Source organism: Vitis vinifera, chromosome 9 (genome assembly GCF_030704535.1).
Source record: "Vitis vinifera cultivar Pinot Noir 40024 chromosome 9, ASM3070453v1".
NCBI classification, from domain to species: Eukaryota; Viridiplantae; Streptophyta; class Magnoliopsida; order Vitales; family Vitaceae; genus Vitis; species Vitis vinifera.
The window spans coordinates 13,991,637-14,010,262 of NC_081813.1; the positions used below are offsets into that span (position 1 = coordinate 13,991,637).

The 18,626-nt window shown below is 34.2% G+C and overlaps 2 protein-coding genes and 1 non-coding gene across 5 annotated transcripts; all 3 read left to right on the forward strand.

The window, feature by feature from the left end:
* Window positions 1-4,199: 4,199 nt before the first annotated feature.
* Window positions 4,200-4,305, forward strand: LOC132254389 (small nucleolar RNA R71). The gene has a single exon (XR_009466669.1). It is a non-coding gene; the product is annotated as a small nucleolar RNA R71 (small nucleolar RNA).
* A 1,577-nt stretch (window positions 4,306-5,882) lies between these two features.
* Window positions 5,883-14,760, forward strand: LOC104880365 (uncharacterized). Of its 3 annotated transcripts, XM_059739674.1 has the most exons (10): window positions 5,883-6,118; window positions 11,033-11,633; window positions 11,891-12,473; window positions 12,747-12,868; window positions 13,090-13,313; window positions 13,395-13,647; window positions 13,776-13,898; window positions 13,990-14,160; window positions 14,383-14,442; window positions 14,529-14,760. In XM_059739674.1, exons 6-10 carry the CDS (start codon window positions 13,594-13,596, stop codon window positions 14,655-14,657), a joined length of 537 nt encoding a protein of 178 aa, XP_059595657.1. In that variant the 5' UTR covers window positions 5,883-6,118; window positions 11,033-11,633; window positions 11,891-12,473; window positions 12,747-12,868; window positions 13,090-13,313; window positions 13,395-13,593; the 3' UTR covers window positions 14,658-14,760. The 3 variants fall into 3 exon arrangements, with proteins under 3 accessions (XP_059595657.1, XP_019077559.1, XP_019077558.1); XM_019222014.2 differs by lacking the exons at window positions 5,883-6,118; window positions 11,033-11,633 and having other exon boundaries at window positions 11,664-12,049; window positions 12,183-12,473; XM_019222013.2 differs by lacking the exons at window positions 5,883-6,118; window positions 11,033-11,633 and having other exon boundaries at window positions 11,666-12,049; window positions 12,194-12,473.
* Window positions 14,761-16,019: 1,259 nt separating this feature from the next.
* Window positions 16,020-18,099, forward strand: LOC100265363 (probable disease resistance protein At5g63020). The gene has a single exon (XM_010656774.2). The coding sequence runs from the start codon at window positions 16,371-16,373 to the stop codon at window positions 17,667-17,669; it is 1,299 nt and encodes a 432-aa protein (XP_010655076.2). The 5' UTR covers window positions 16,020-16,370; the 3' UTR covers window positions 17,670-18,099.
* Window positions 18,100-18,626: the final 527 nt, after the last annotated feature.

Genomic DNA, 18,626 nt, shown 5'->3' on the forward strand with positions numbered 1-18,626 from the left:
TTTAAGAAGTTTAAAACATCATCCAAGAATAAAAAGTATTTTAAGACAAGCCAAAAAATTCAAATTTAGAAAAACATTTTAGGGGACAAAAATAGGGTAGCAAGTGAGTGAATTTTGAAAATCAATGAATGTGACCTTTACCATAAACCTAAATTATTTTCCATGGATTAACTCTCAAATGATCATTGAAAGAAGCTCATGAGGGTTTGAGATTATCTCATTCAATTAAGATTTGCATGATTACTCTATGTTTGAAAATAAAAATCAAGAAAATATGAAAATCATAAATTAGAAAAATGAGTGATAAAGGTCAAAGAAATGAGTTGTTGATTCACCACAAGGGTTGATATGTACAAAGAACACCGCATCTACATGTAGAATCTTAATACATGAATTGCATTTAACACTGACCAAATCCTAATGCACTCATTTTGATTTGATCACACAGTTGCATACATAGAATGAGGATATTCTCATGTGAAATAATGTATTATGTACTAGTGACATTGGTAGTCATTATTTAACACAAAATGACCATAATCTATAATCTCAATTGACCTTAAAAATGGATTTAAAAGGGTTAAGAATGGTCCATTAAAAATTAGTTTAAAAAAACTCTTCAAAAATGACAAAAACTATAAGAGCAATTATCAATCTTATCAAGCATAAAAATAAGATCAAAGATTATGATAAGAGACTTGATCTTTAACCACGAAAAAAACAATTAAAAGATACTTGAAAATCAAGGAAAAAGGGTTTGCAAATAGGTTTTACAACCAGATTTAAAAATAAAATAAAATAAAAAGGCTAAAAAAGGCTTCAAAATGCATTTTCTATGGAAAATCTTTTTAGAAAATAAACAAACACTTTTGTGGCTCTCAAATTTATTTCAAAATCAATCATGAAGGGTTTCAAAAATCATTAAAATGAAGGGGAAAACCAAGATCCCTAAAAGATAAAATAAAAAGAAAACAATGATTTCAAATCCTAACAAAACCTTATTTCATGAGTGATTAACGAACTTAGAAAAAAGGTAAAATACCCACAAAAAAAAAATCAAAATCAAAACAATCAAAGCCCTACAAACCACTGTGCAATAACTTATTTAAGAGATTAAGCAACTTCTTACACAATCAAGATTATCAAAGTGAATAAAAGAAGAAAACCCCCATAGATGAAGAACAATATAATCAACAATCAAGTGAGGCCTTTAATATCCACACCTAACATACAAATTAACTCAATAAGAAAATGAAAATGAAGATCAACTAACAATGAGAAGAAAAAAAAGAAATCCAACTAAGCTTACCAAGGATTCTTCACAAAGTGAGCACTCGCCTTCTAGCTATCCAAATCTTTCTTCAATCCAAGTCATCAATCAAACTCTCTCTTTCTCTCTTTCTTTCTTTCTTTCTTAAAATTGACAGAGTTTCTTTTCCCAAAACACTATAAGAATCCCCCTTAAAATGAGCTCTAAGAACCTTTTATTAGGGTAAGGGATGGTGGAGATTTGGACACTTGTCTTCATCTCCTCCAAAACTCAACTCTCCCAAAAAAAAATGAAAACTAAACCAAAGGTCTCCTAACCCCTAGCTAAGTGTCAAAAGCTTATTCAAATGAGCCTCCCCATGGCCTTATATAGAGCCAAGAAGCTTCTGGAGACTCCTAGAGTGGGAAGAGTGTGGAAGGTTCTAGAGAAGCCTGGAGGAATCCACACAATTCTACACTATGGTGGAAGGCATGAGAGGAGTCTAGGTCTTTCTAGAGAATTCCAGAAGTCACTTGTATATACTTGTATATAGGCTTGTACCTAGAATGATGTAGGACGTTCTAGAATGGTCTTGAGTTGTAAGGAACCCTCCAAGGTTCCAGAGAGTTCCATTAGTGCCTATAAATAGGTGAGGGCCTCATTTGGCCAAGGCACCAAGCAAGTGAGCATCCAAGCACTTGTAAAGGTTTCCTTGAGTTAGTGAAAGCTTCCATTCTTTCAAGAGTTGCCTACCAAGCTTCTTAAGCTTTTGAGTCGCGAGTGTCTTAGCCGAGCAAGCTAAGCATTGGGGAGCAAGGCTGACTTAGCAAGATCAAGCGTCTTGGCTTGTCTAAGTGTCGCACGAGCTTAGTGAACGACTAAGTCCATGACATAAGGCTCACAAAAACTAGCCTTGGGAAACCTTTAAAACTAATATATATATATATATATATATATATGTGTGTGTGTGTGTGTGTGTGTGTGTGTGTGTGTGTGTGTGTGTGTGTGTGTGTGTGTGTGTGTGTGTGTGTGTGTGTGTGTGTGTGTGTGTGTGTGTGTGTGTGTGTGTGTGTGTGTGTGTGTGTGTGTGTGTGTGTAAAATAGGGCTCGAAAAAGAACTAAAACAAGCCTAAAATTAGCAAAACTCAATTAATCGAACAAAGAAACAAGTTGTAATAAATTGATCAGCTTTCTCAACTAGTTGAACTGATTTACCTCGATTGGTTTGACTTTGAAAGGGTCTTAGGTCATGTGAAAGGTTTCTTAACAGGCTCTAATTATGCTCAAGCTTAAGAGAAACCTAAGGTGTCACTAAAGTCATGTGAATGATCCAGAAAAATCCTCCAAAAGGTTTCCAAAAGTGGCCCAAGAGCCAATGCCAAAGTTGAATAACATGCAGACCACCAAGGAGCACAATGAACGGCTAAGTAAAAAGGGATTCCATGTGTATACCACACAAAAGCATAAGGCAAGGGATAACAAGTATGAATACATGTGTTATAAGGATAAAATAGCAAGTCTACAGGTTGTGGGTTTCAACTCCATCAATCCTAACTACTCATACACAAATATAAAAGTAAGTTAATACTTGCTCCCATATTTAGTAATGCCCTATCAATCTTAAAGTTCCCGATCATACATGAAATAGTAAGGCATCCAGGGTTATTATATTTAACCAGCCTCTTGTTTTACAAGATTGCACTCACTTACTCCATTAAAAATGTTTTCTTTTACATATTTATCTTTCTTTTAACAATGCACAAATCTTTCAAAAATTTTGCATAAGAAGGAACTTCACAAATGACATCTAATAGTGGAATGTTTATCTTAACTTATATATTTCCAAAATTTTTAGGTTTGGGTCCTTCTTACCTTTGGGTTGTAAGGCTTAAGGGTAAGGTATACGCTTACTATAGTCATAGTGTTCCCTATCTTCTTTTAGCTTCTCATCACCCAACTTTTTATTTATCTCTTCATTTTACTTTTTTTTTCTTCTACTCTCACTTCCTTACTAATGACTCCTTCCTCACTTTTCCCATCCAACTCATTAATCACCTTCCCACTCCTCAAGATGGTGATAGCCTTAACCTCATCAGTCCTTAGCTCACTAGGTGTCCTCCCATCTAAGCCAACTTGACCATTAGGGTTGGGTTGAGGTTAAGAAATGATCTTGCCTTTCTATTTTCTTGGATTGTCAAAGAATTAGTGAGCTTTGTCATTACTACTTTAAACTCACTCAAGATTTGATTGGTTTGGGAATTGATGTATATTTAGTTTTGTAAAGAAGCATTCATATTATCTTCCCATATTTTTCTTAAAGGTGGGACATAAGGTTGTTTATTGTTAAAGAGGAGGTGAAGGAAATTGTTGCTAGAATTGGGGTTGATTATGTTGAAATTGTTTAGGTTGAGATGATATTTAATTGTTCTTCTAACACTAATTTAGGTGATTATGTCATCTTAGATTGTAAGTTTCTAAGAATGGTGAATTTTGATAGACCTTTTTAAATGAACTCACTACATTGAGGGGTTCATTCAAGGCCTCTTTCAATCTAGGAATGGTAGAACAATGACGAATGATGTGTATGTTGTTGTCACAAATTGCATAAGGAAATTCCTCATAGTTAGACACACTTTTTACCTCCTCTATTTTTTTTCAATTATATTACCTCAACCCTCTTAGCTAGTGTAATCAACTCAACACTTATATCATGCTCTCATTTATACTTCTCCCCACCCATGGCACTTGATCTTTCTTTTCCTTTAGTTGAATTTTCCTTAGGCTCATAAGAGTCTTAAGATTGAGAACTTTTAGTTAGTTGTTTAAATAAATCATAGGCTTCCTTGGGCTCTTTACTCATGAATTTCCTATTGCACATGATCTCAAAAAAATTGACAAGATCAAGTAGTTAACCCATCATAAAATAGGCTAACTACTCATCATGGCTCATAATCATGATGGGGGCATAAGTTGATCAAATCTTGATACCTCTCCCAACAATCATAAAATGACTCACTTTCATTTTGTTTGAAAATGGTGATTTTTCTCATCAAAGTTATTGTATGTTGAAAAGGGAAATATTGTTTTAAAAATTCTATTTGCATTTCAAGCCAAGTACCAATAGAACTTGGCCTTAAACCATAGAGTCACAATTGTAGACTCTCCATTTTGTCTCATTAGCACATGTCCTGTTAGATGCTCTTTCAGTACTCTACGGTAGTCGCCTGGTAGCCCATGTTACCCATACAACTTACCTTTTGAGCCATCTTGGAGACCCTAGTCGAGGAATTTATCTAGCCCCTCATTGTGACCCTAAGCAGCCCCGAGTTAGACCTAGGATTTTTCTTTCTTTTTTAGGATAGTTTGTTTAGGTACACTTTTAGGATAGCACACTTAGGTATGTTTAGGTCATTTAGACACTATCTTGATCACCCTAGGTCACTTAGGCATTGTCCTAATCACTCTAGATCACTTAAACGCCTTTTAGGTCTACATAGGTCCACTTAAGCTCATTTAGGCCCATTTAGGCACACTTGGCCCATTAGGTACCACCTTAGGCCCATTTAGGTTCACCTAGGCCCATTTAGGTTACTTAAGCCTATTTAGTACCTCTTGGCCCATTTAGGCATACCATGCCCACCTAGGCCCATTTGGATACCCCTAGGCCGATTAAAACTCATTAGGCCTACCTAGGTCACTTAGGCCCACTTTGGCACATTTTGCCCATTTAGGATCACTTTAACCCTTTTAGGTCACCCAAGCCCCTTTAGGCCACTTAGGTTCACTTAGGCACATTCGGCTCATCTAGGCTCACTTTGCCCATCTAGGCCCACCTAGGCCCATTTAGGCCCACCTAAATTCATCTAGATCCACCTATGTTCATCTAGGCATACTTAGGTTCACCTAGACCCACCTTAAGTACACTTAGGTCACCTTTTAGGCATTCTTTGTATGACTTGTATGACTTGCATGATTACATGGCTTGCGTGACTCATTATTTATTTATTTATTTATTTGATTATTTTTATTTTTATTATTATCAATCACTTGTTTATTTTTATTTTTATCTATTTTTTTAATTAACTTATTTATTAATTATTGTTTTATCATTCTCTAATTTATTTATTTATCCATTCAATTATTTAATTTAATAAATTTAATGTTTTTGCGAGGAAACTTACCCATGGAAAAGAAAGGGTTAACATCAAAAAAAAAAATTCAAAAAGGGAGATTTAGTTTTTTAATTGGGAAATTGATTTTTTTTTAAAGGTGAGAGATTAAGTTTTAAATTGGAAAATAAGATGATTTATCTAAAAGGAGAGCATAAGTTTTAAATTGACTTCAGAATTATTTATTTATTTTTAAAAAAAATATTTAGTTTTTTTTATTTATTGGAAAATCATATATATATATTTTTAATGGAGAGATTAAATTTTAAATCAGAAAATTAGGATATTTCTTAAACGGAAGGGTTGACACTTGAATATTTTGAAAAATGAGAGATTAAGTTTTAGTTCCAATTAGATGTTTTTTTTTTTTTTTTTTTTTTGAAAATAGAAACGATAAGTTTTAGATTTTGAAAAGGAAGTTTGAGAAAGAGGAGATTATGGTTTGGGAGAGTTAAAAGAAAGGTGGACACTAGGAGATAAGAGGGGCAATGGAAGACTAAACAGTGGGGGATATCAAAGGGGATCACGAGATTTTGGTTTTTTTAAAAGAACACCACCCAGATTTTTATTTTTATTTTTTGGAGGAAAAAAATGGATGCATCTCAGCATTGGAAAGCACGCACAACCCACTCTTGCAGTACCACGCATAGGCCTGCACTTCGAAAAATCCCTTTGCAACCCATACTCGTCTTCAGAAAAGGTAAGTTAATTTTCTTTTAGTTTCATTTTTAATTCATATTTAATTAAAAAAAACTTAATTTTTTTGTTTACCCCTGATTTTGATTCATATTAAATTGAGGAAGCTTAAATCTTAGTTTGGTTGTTTTTTTAATTCATGTGAGCTATTGAAAGCTTAAATTTTGGTTTAGTTTTTTAAATTCATGTAGTGATATTGAAAGTTTAAATTTTAGTTTAGTTCTATTTTTAATTCATGTGATCAAGTTCATAACTTTAATTTTGCTTAAATTTAGTTTTAATCTATATGCTTAGTTTAGGGTTTTTATTATTATTTTAGTTTGTTAATCTAATGGTTTTCGAGTGTTAAAGTTCATTTTTTAATTTTTTTTTTTTGGCCTGGTTTGATAATTTTTATTTTTATTTTTATCTTCTTGTTTTTAGTTTCATGTCATTAGATTATTTTCCATGCTATTCAAAATCTTTTTTTTTTTTTTTTTTTTTTTTGAAAGTTTATAATATTCTTATAATTTTAGTTTTCTGGTTATTAGATATTGTTCATGGTGTTGCCTTATATTTCACACTATTAATTCTTAGGATTTAGTTTCTTTGTTAAAGTAAAAAGTTTGATTATTTGATTTGGAAAGCATTGTTAATTTGTCTAATATTTAATCTCCTTGTCAATACATGAAGTTTGATTATTTTATTTTAAAAGCATTGTTAATTTGTCTAATATTTAATGTCTTTTTTACTGCATGAAGTTTGATTGTTTATTTTTGAAAGCATGTTTATCATTTGTGATTTAGTTAAAATTCATGATGTTGGTTATTTATCTTTGAAAGACTGGTATTTTTTTTAGATAAAAAAAAAAACCTTTTTCGAAATTGACGTTTTGAGTTAAATCAAAATTGTTGCTTTCTTTTCAAAAAATAAATTTTTCCATCATAAGTTTAACTCCTAGATCCCACATGAAAGATTGCCAAAAAAGAGATCTAAGTTCACTTTTTCTTATTTTTTTCAAATCCCTTAAAGTTAGAAAATAAAAAATCCTCACTTTGTGTATATGGATTGGGATTTAACAAATTTCTTGGTCCCTTTTTTTTCCTTAAAATCATTTTCAAAAGCCTTTTAAATCACCAAAAGGCTTTTCAAAAAATATTCATCCCAGGTTTAAACAAAGAACACATTTTCTTTTAAAATTATGCAACTCATTTCATCTAAGTTGCATTCTCCTTTGTTGGTTTTTCAAAATTTTGTATTTTTCACATAGGTTTAATTTGGACTTGTGCTCACAAATTAATTAGAATCACAAGTAAAACTTATGGATATTGAATGGGGACTTGATGGAGTGTTAAAATTCTCTAAGCTACTGCCCCTTTAGTTTCAAAATTCATGTTGATAATTTTAGATTGTCTTAAAAAAGTTTCCAAAAATTGCATGATGTTCCTTTCTTCTTATAGTTGATTTTGAAATGTTATTTGAGTCAAAAATCTTTTCTCAAAGTCGAGTTATGATCATCTCTTTCAATGCATTCTATTTAGGCTTATTTCTGTATAGTCGAGAACATTTTGAGAAATTAAATTAACTTTTGATCTTTTTAGTTTAAATGAATATTTTTCCTAGATTCTTGGCTTTTTGAAATTGAATTTTGACACATAAAATATTGAAATACATGTTTTCTAGAGGGAGATATGATTTTTCAAAGTCTAACCTACTTCAGATGACCAAATCTGGATAACTGGTCAAGTATAGTGTTCTAAACTTGTGAATGCTTTATAACCCTGGCTTTATTTTTTGTGTAATTTAAACACTTTAAATGTGTATGATTTTTTTTAGGAGACCTCAACATGTTTTTTAAAAATCCAATATATGCATGTCATTTTTTGTGGAACTTTTGGGCGTTTTTGTTTAAATTTGTTATTTAAATGATTGTTTGGCCACGTGGATGATAGACTAGACATGTAAAAGATGTTATCTAGAATTTTTTTGCAATTTAATTCATATTCTAGATATTTTGTAGCATTTGTTTTGTGAAAGCTTTTATTCTGAATTTTATTTTTGCCTATAGAAATTGACGAGTATAAAAATGATACCTATAGAACTAAAGAATTTGACAAAACTGAGGTGTTTGATATTGGACTGTGTAGAGGGGCTTTTGGAATGAGGATCTGATAAACCTTTGGATTGGGGAGGGGTTTTTAGACAAATTTGTTGATATATATGAAGCACACAACCAAGGAGAGGAGATTGTTAGAAGCTTAAAACTTGCATCTCTCTTGGAAGGCGATGTATCAGAATACACTTGTAAGATGCATGATGTGATATGTGATATGGCTATATGGTTATCATGTGAATCTGGGGAAGAAAAACACAAAAGTTTTGTTCTAGAACATGTTGAGTTGATTGAAGCATATGAAATTGTGAAATGGAAAGAAGCTCAACGAATTTCACTATGGCATTCTAATATCAATGAAGGACTCTCTCTATCACCCTGTTTCCCCAATCTCCGAACTTTGATTTTGAGAAATAGTGGCATGAATTCACTTCCAATTGGATTCTTCAAATCCATGTCTGCCATAAGAGTTTTGGATTTGAGGGAGAATGAAAACTTGGTGGAGTTACCTTTGGAGATTTGTAAATTAGAGAGTTTGGAATATCTGAATCTAGCATGGACTAGTATAAAAATGATGCCTAAAGAGCTGAAGAATTTGAAAAAACTGAGGTGTTTGAACTTAACTGTCTCAGAAAGCTTGAAGTAATTCCACTAAATGTGATATCTTGCCTTCCAAATTTGCAGATGTTTAGTATGGAGCACCGCCTTTCCCTAGGTTTTATGGAATATGATGATGTTGAAGTGTTGCAGGAATTAGAGTGCTTGCAATGCCTGAGTTGGATAAGTATCACCTTACTTACAGTCCCAGCTGTTAAAAAATATCTCACCTCCTTGATGCTGTAGAAGTGCGTATGATATCTTGTGATGAGGACATGCCCAGATTTGAAGGTGGTGGAGCTGCCACTTTCGACTTTTCAAGACTCACTCTGCTTGGATTTATTCATTGTGATGATTTGGAACGTGTTAAAATAAATATGGGACTGTCTTGAGGTCATATCTCAAACTCAAACTTCCATAACTTTGTTCGTGTGTATATTTCTATGTGTCGATTCTTGGACCTGACCTGGCTTTTTTATGCTCCAAGCCTTGAGTTCCTATTGGTTCGCCATAGTCCTAAAATGGAAGAAATTATAGGGAGTGATGAGTGTGGAGACTCAGAAATTGAACAATAAAATCTCAGCATATTCTCAAGACTTGTAAACCTGCGGTTATATAATCTCCCAAATCTAAAGAGTATTTATAGGCAGGCCTTGCCATTTCCTTCCCTTAAAGAGATCATTGTGCATCGTTGTCCAAATCTAAGGAAATTGCCATTGAATTCCAATAGTGCCAGCAACACTCCAAAAATAATTGAGAGGACATCATGCTGGTGGAAGGAGTTGGAGTGGGAGGATGACAACCTCAAGCGCACTTTCACTCCGTATTTGAAAACATAAACATGGTGATTAAAAGGAGGAGATGGTTGTAGAGTTGTATGTCATGGAGGTTTGCAAGAATTGTTGGGTTTCCTTCATTTCCTTTAATTTCCTCCCTGTTTTGTGAGAAACCCATTAGTCTTCCTCTCCCAGATACATTTTTCGTTTTTGCTTCCATTTGTTTTATGTTATAAGAGATGTTTTAATGCAACGAAGAATTGTCAAAGAGGTGAGATTCTCATGATAGGCAAATGAATGATTATTTTTGTAGGATAAGTTTTTGAAGAACGTTTGGTGGTGAGTGATTGGATGCTAGGAATGCATAGCAAGAATAACATAAATGATCGTTGAAAAGAAAGAACCTTTTGTATGGTGATCAATTTTATATACTTCTATTGCCTTAATGTGCTTTATCTGTAAAATTTGACCATTCTTTGCTTGAGTTTCTGCATTGAAATATTTCAAATGTTGTCTTAGGGATCAAATGCACAATACCAAATATATACAATAACTTCTTCAAAAAATCAACTGTTTTTTTTTTAATAGAACTACAAGTTTGTTAAATTTGATATGCAAACTCTGCCTAAGAGATCACTTATTCTTGATTATATTTCCACTCTCTTTTGCATCCTCAACAAGGAGAACTCTGATCAATCCTTAGTGATATTCAGACTCCTATCAAATCATGGAATTCGAATGATAACTTTATCTTTCTTTAAAAATGCAAATAAAAAATGTGAACTCTGTTTGAGAAATCTTTTTTAAAACGATTATAAAAAATAATTTTTTAAAATTGTTCTTTGACCTTGCAAAACAAAAATCTATTTAAAAACTTGAAATATTCTTAACTTATTTGTTTTCTATGGTTTTAAAATTTTTTTAAAAGTGTTTTTTTTATACATAGTGCTTTATTTTTAATCATTTTTTTATTTATATAATTATTGTTTAAAACAACCCTAGGAAAAAAAACCGAAAACAACTAAAAAAATGTTATAAACAATCTCCATAGTTTTTATTTATATATATATATAAAAACTATGTCTTCTAACAATATTTCGTTTATCAACCTACGCTGATACGATATCAGTATCAAAATTTCGTTCGTTTCCGATATTTTCTGCCAATCCATGTGATCAAAGCACTCCCACGGGCCAGTTGACACGGTCAAAGCCAAAATTATTTTTAACTTTGTCAAATCTACGTTTGGTGTTCCATATCTACATGTAAATCAACTGCCCTGAAAGGTAGGAAGGTTGCAAAGATGTTTTTATATCCAAACATTTGGTCTTGGACTTGGAAAAAAAATAAAGCTTCCATGTATTTTGTTTTAATTGTAGCATTAGATTGCCTTCTGAATTCCAGGACTAAAAGATTCATGATTTTTTTTTGTGCCCCAAAAACTTTGAATCAGAGGACAGAAGAACAGTAAGGAGCAATGCACCTTATTCTTCAAAGTTCAATGGCAAGAAGAACAGAATTTTGATTACATATTCCACTTATTCATCAAGGTGGTTTTCTTCTGGGGTGCATCATCCATGGTTTCTTCAGCTTATTGTGATCAAACCAATAATGAGAAAGTGCCTCCTCCGGTTAAAGCTATCAGTACCAAAATGGAATTCAATCGAGTGAATTGTCTTGTGTGGGTATTGCATGAGTCTGCTAGGAGCTTTTCCCACACGGTTGAATCTTTTGAATTGGCTAGAAGCGGTCCAGAGCTAGCAATGGCTTGGGTGGGAGTTGATGTGCATGCCTAGCATAAGCGCATTGCCCATCAGGTATGCACTTACACAAAAACCATTAGCACTAAGTGATTAGGGTTCTTCCTCCATAAACTGATACAGAGTATTATGCTTGTACTTTTATGACTTTCTTGTTGGCAAGATAAATTTAAATACGAATTATACCATTGTGGTAGGACAGGTAGCAGTTTATGCTTTGTTAAGAACTGCAATTGAACTGGAATTCTTCCTTTCTCATGGACGCTACAACAATCCTTCTCTAGTTCGTGAGATGTAAGTTCTAAAATCGTCTTTTAGAAGTCTAATGTTAATGGATTTGCTTTAGTCCTGGAAGTTGTAGTTTGTTAACTAGTGAAACTTGCACATGCTATGCCTGAAAACATCTTTTTGAAGTTTTGTTTGAACTTCCATACATGTTGATATTCCATCACTTGTGGCTCAGTTTTGACGTCTCTTCCTCACTTCAAAGGCGAACGGTGATTGCAACCTTGTATGCTAGGACTAACATTTTGTTCCTTCATTTCATTCAGCTTGTCCCCAATAATAAACTCGGTCGAGCAGAACATAGAAAGCCAGCTGAAGACAAGGCACCCAAAATTGGTTGAATGGTTTAGAATGGTGGAACTGCCACGTATAGCGGGATTTTTCATTCCATTGTTGAAGAAGTGGTCTATGGAATATGCTGGAAGGTTAGCTCACAGAATTCTCAGCTTTTAGTATAACAGTGTTGAATCTTGGACAAATTCCCACTGCTTTTACAGGTTTATTTTTTCATCTAGTACCTTGAATTGGAAAAATAGTATAAAACACAATAATTTTCAGTGGTGTTGCAGGGATTATTCTGGCTATAAGCTGCTGTGTGGCAGTAGGAAAATTGGGTTCTGGCCATATTTCCTGCCCCTTGTTTATATCGTCTATTGAGGACGCATTAATAGAGCTCATGAATTTGTCACACAGTCTTGTTTCAATGGATAAATTGCACCAGTTAGCCACTGAGGCAGGTTTTGAACGAGAGTTCCTGTAGAATTTTGGATTGGTCTGGCTCAGAAAAAACTCGCTAAGGCAATTCGCAGAGAAAGTGTATTTTCAGGCCTTCAGACTTTTCAAGACAAGGTCAGTTCAGTGATTCATGTAATAACCTCCTGGCCTTTGTCATGGACACTCTTGGACAATCCCTAGATAATTTCATTTTCAATTTACTGAACCATAAGAGTTTGTTCCAAAGGAATCCATCAAAGCTAAGTGTGCAAGTTCTACAGAAGCAAACATATAGTTATCATCCCAAATGTCGATCCCTCATTCGGAATTGTGAATATTTGAATGCAAAGGGAAGTATTTCTCTTGTTCTAAGCCCTGGTCTTACCTTTCTCTATTAATCGTTGACAGGTTCAAGAGAGTAATTGTCTGGCTACTCTAGGAATTCTTGCATTTCTGGGAAGAAAAACAAGATTATTCTTGTCAGGAATGGGAATAAAGGATCTTGATGAGCAAGTTAAGGACTTCCTCAGGTACATCACTCTGCATTTTTTTCTATAACCCTTTTAAACTTCTCAACTTTATCCTTATACTCCAGTAGGTTCAATGCTTTGATTTCAGTTACTTGGAGTGTGGTAGCCTTTTCATTTACCCCAAGTTTTCTTCACTCTCTATGAATCAACTTTTCATGGAGGTCAGTTAGTTTTGACACACTTACAATAGGGATCTGAAAATATTCAAACTCCCTTTACAGGTAGTAGCCGATGAAATTGGATGGATTGATTTTTATGCTGCATTTTCTTTCGAATTCAAGCAAGAGAGAAGAAGATCCAAACCGCGTGCCATCCAAGCAGAGAAAGAGATTATTTTACATACTGTTTTTACGGTTTGCTATAATGTTTTCTCTGGGTTTGTGCATTTCAGCAGTTCAACTCAGCAGCCCTTAAATGCAGACTTGTTGGCATTCTTGCTCCGAAGGTAGTAAGCATAATCTCAATTTTAAATTTTCTTTCCTGAAGTTGCCATGATTGTTGATTTATTTTACATTTTTTTTTTCAGTGAGAGCCTGCTTACTAGTTGTCTGGAAGACTACTGGGCTGCCTATAATAGATCAGGGTATGATAATGCCGATTTCTCAAGCAGTCAGCTGCAGAAGATTGCAGAAAGAAATGCCTTTGACCCAACACAATCCATTGGAACTAAAAGCACTACAAGTTCATCTCTAACCTTGGAAGCACAACAGAAGGTGACTGACTTAATGGCAAGGGGAAATCCAAAAAAAATACCTCAGTCTGGGAATAAACTGAGCAAGGTATGAGTCCTCAGTGGATAGATGGACCAAACAACAACTGTGAAACAGCATTCTGAAATTATTCTTTGTAAATAAATGATTGCAATACACAATTTTTGGCAACAATTACCATAATTTGCTGCTGGCAGGCTAGCTGCAAAGTGGGGACAGAGACAAGAACCCTGGTGGAGGCAGGAAGGACAGTTGAATCAGAGGCTCTACATCAAAATTTACTCAGGAAATCCAGCATGAAGTTGATATCTACAAGCTCTGTAAGTCCAGTGATCATCTGACTCGATGATTGGTAAAAAAAAACCATGTCAAAGTTCAGATGCTAATGCTTCAAATTGAACTGTGTTTAAGGATATATGGATGGGCACTCAGCTGCTCTTCATAGACATCATGGCTTCTCTGGAGCTCCTGCTAAAGCAAATGCGTGGCCGCAGGATTACAGAAAGGGAAAGAAATAAACTAAAACAAACACTAGTTGATATTGCTTCACTTATCCCAGTTACAATTCTAATGCTGCTCCCTGTAATCACCTACTCATCAACTCTTTATTCTCCAATTTTTTATCTTTCATCATTGGCTAAAGTAGCAGTTCGCTTTCTCTTTTCATATCCATGTTTGTGACTGTTGATCAGACAAAATGAATTATAATTGCCATAGAAGACAATTTTTCTGGGCTTGCATTATCTGTCAAAATAATCATAAGAGAGGTGCTTTAAAATCCTTTCATCTTTTTCTGTGATCCAGGTATCTGTTGTAGGGCATGCGGCCATCTTAGCAGCTATAAAGAAGTACGTGCCATCCTTGGTAATTCTTGCCACCCTTTCCCTCACATTTATGATCTTATCCTTTCTTTCTGCTAATCCTGTTTCGTTGATGATACTGGATATTAGATCCCATCCCCTTATTCCTCCGAGCGACTGGATGTTGTAAAACAATTGAAAAGAAGCAAGAAGATGGAAGTTCAGACACTGAGCAACCAAGAGGATGCATCCTCTGCTATCTCAAAAATAAATGGTTGATGCTAACGTGTTGTCCATTGATCACTTGAACATGACATGCAAACATTTCTATGAACATGTGGATGCTTACATATATTCATTGGTGATGATCAAATTCGTATTGTCTAGACAAATAATTCTACCATTCTGATTTTGCTTAAACAAATAGCTTTAACCCAGAAAGAATATGGTGTGAATTGAGATGGTGATGATCAAAAGGTGGGATGGTGCCAAATCATATATAAGAGTTGAAAAATATCGGTTTTAAATGAAGAAATGATATTGATCAAAATTAGAACAAAATATATTAATGAAACAAATACTCAGATTTCGAATTCACTAGAAATCAATTTCGACATTAAAAAGTCAATATGATCTATAATTTATCAAGTTAGGTTGAAGACCTTAAAATTTCATCTAAATTAATATTTAATTTAGCTTTAAATTTAAATCCATTAAAATCTCAAATTATGAATCTTAATTGCTTTGATCAATTATTCACAATTAAGTGTAATTCATCTTTAACTACCTTCTAATAGATCTTATAATGAAACTATCTCATCTTATTAATATTAAATATTTGGCGAATTGATTAAGATTTTGTTATATTTTTTATTAAAGGAAATTAGAGGATAATATTTTTCTCAAGTTCATCAATTCATTCAAAACTGCCTTTTAATCTTAACTTCAAGCTATTAATTCACCATGAATTTGGACTCTAAATCCTCCTTCCTTTTATAAAAATAAAATCTAGTCACTCATGTTTGTGTAAGATTATACTCCATACAATATGTTTAGTTAATAAAAAAATGAACGAAAATCAAAAGAAAATGTCAAAAACTTTTACTATAAAATTTTATTTTAAAAATATATAAAAATGGTCAAAAGATGCAAAAAAAAAAAATGAAAAACTAAAAGATGAAAAAGTTAAAAAGAAAGTTTCTTATAAGCGTTTTGGTCTGTTAGCAAGTACATGAGAAATTTCTATGGTTATGAGCAATGATGAAAATATTAATTTTTACCAAAATATACAAAATAAATATCACTGAGATGATATTAAATTGATAATAATACGTATTATATATATATTATATTATATAATATAATTTGTGAAAGTTCTATTGTTATGAGCAATGATAAAAATATTAGTTTTTACTAAAGTATACAAAATAAATATTAGATGATATTAAATTGATAATAATACATATTATATATATATATATATATAATATTATATAATATAATTTGTGACTTTCAGTAATAAATTGACCACTAACATGGAAAAGAAGTAAAGAAAAAGGGGTGGAACCCAACATAAAGTAAACATCTCCTTTACAGGCTGTTGGCCACAATTTACTGGTCAGAATTACCAAAATTAATCATAATTACCAAAAGGAGCAGAGCATGAATGGCCAGAATCTTTTCAGGCTAAGAATGAGAAAACAAGAAGAAAGCAGCAAATGTGGGACAGGAGAACCAACACTCCCATCTATCTCTTTGGATTCCCATTACAGATTGTCTACCACAATGACCCACCAACGCGTCTTGCATAATCTACCCACCAAAAAGTTTTGATGCGGGAATATTTTTTCTTTCTTTTTTTCTTTTCTTTTTTGGTGGGCTGTTAAGCAACTGTTATTCACCAGATCCACTAAGGCAACTCACCCATCTCTTCTCTTTCGAGTTCTTCAGTCGTCTTTCAAACTCATCTTTTCCCTGTCATCCCCTGAAGCAATGGATTGTGTGAGCCCAATCCTGGACGTCGCCACCCGCTTGTGGTATTGCACCGCCAAGCGTGTAGTTTATATTCGTGAGCTTGAAGAAAATCTCAACTCTCTGAAGAGCTTAACGGAGGAGCTGAGCAACTTAAGTAAGGATGTGATGGTAAGTGTTGAGTGTGAGGAGGAACTACAACAGAGTAGGCGTACGCATGAAGTGGATGGTTGGCTCCGCGCTGTGCAGGTCATGGAAGCTGAAGTGGAAGAAATATTGCAAAATGGGCGTCAAGAAATCCAACAGAAATGCCTCGGAACCTGTCCTAAGAATTGCAGGTCAAACTACAAGCTGGGGAAGATTGTGAGTAGAAAGATCGATGCTGTGACTGAATTAAAGGGCAAAGGGCATTTTGATTTTGTGGCTCATAGGTTGCCCTGTGCTCCAGTGGATGAGAGACCGATCGGGAAGACTGTGGGCTTAGACTTGATGTTCCAGAAGGTTCGGAGATGCCTGGAAGATGAGCAAGTAAGAAGTATTGGGTTGTATGGAATTGGGGGTGTTGGAAAAACGACCCTCTTGCGGAAAATCAATAATGAGTATTTTGGTAAAAGAAACGATTTTGATGTGGTGATATGGATAGTGGTGTCGAAACCAATCAGTGTAGAAAAAATTCAAGAAGTGATTCTGAAGAAATTATCGACCCTAGATCACAAATGGAAGAGTAGTAGCAAGGAGGAGAAGACTGCAGAAATATTCAAGTTGTTGAAAGCCAAAAACTTTGTGATATTGCTTGATGATATGTGGGACCGACTCGATCTCTTGGAGGTGGGGATCCCTCATTTGAGTGATCAAACGAAGTCCAAAGTAGTACTCACTACGCGATCTGAACGAGTATGCGATGAAATGGAAGTTCATGAGAGGATGAGGGTAGGGTGTTTGACACCGGGTGAAGCATTTTCTCTGTTCTGTGATAAGGTTGGTCAGAATATCCTGAATTCACATCCGGATATAAAAAGGCTTGCTAAGATTGTTGTTGAAGAATGTAAAGGACTGCCACTTGCCCTCATCGTCATTGGGCGATCAATGGCTAGCAGGAAAACTCCTCGGGAGTGGGAGCAAGCATTACAAGTTCTGAAGAGTTACCCAGCAGAGTTTTCAGGTATGGGAGATCAAGTCTTTCCAATTTTGAAATTCAGTTACGATCACTTGGACAATGATACCATCAAATCATGTTTCCTATATTGCTCTATATTCCCAGAAGACCATATAATTAGGAATGAAGGCCTCATAGATCTTTGGATCGGGGAGGGGTTTTAGAACAAATTTACTGATATACACAAAGCACGCAATCAAGGAGATGAGATTATTAGAAGTTTAAAACTTGCATGTCTCTTGGAAAGTGATGTATCAGAAGACACTTGTAAGATGCATGATGTGATCCGTGACATGGCTCTTTGGTTATCATGTGAATATGGGGAAGAAAAGCACAAAAGTTTTGTACTAGAAGATGTTGAGTTGATTGAAGCATATGAAATTGTGAAATGGAAAGAAGCTCAACGGATTTCACTATGGGATTCTAATATCAATGAAGAACTCTCTCTATCACCCTGTTTCCTCAATCTCCAAACTTTGATTTTGAGAAAGAGTAACATGAAGTCACTTCCAATTGGATTCTTCCAATTCATGCCTGTCATAAGAGTTTTGGATTTTTCAAGTAATAAAGAATTAGTGGAGTTACCTTTGGAGATTTGTAGATTAGAGAGTTTGGAATATCTTAATCTAACATGGACGAGTATAAAAAGGATGCCTATAGAACTGAAGAATTTGACAAAACTGAGGTGTTTGGTATTAAACTACTTAGAAAGGCTTGAAGTAATTCCATCAAATGTGATATCTTGCCTTCCAAATTTGCAGATGTTTAGTATATATGCACCACGACGATAACCGGGATATTGTGGAATATGATGAAGTTGGAGTGTTGCAAGAGTTAGAGTGCTTGCAATACATGAGTTGGATAAGTATCACCTTACTTACAGTCCTAGCTGTTCAAAAATATCTCACCTCCTTGATGCTGCAGAAGTGCATACGACATCTAGAGATGAGGACATGCCCAGGTTTGAAGGTGGTGGAGCTGCCACTTTCGGTTTTGCAAAGACTCACTATGCTTAAATTTTATAGTTGTAATGATTTGGAACATGTTAAAATAAATATGGGACTGTCTTTTGGTCATATCTCAAACTCAAACTTCCACAACCTTGTTGAGGTGTTTATTTT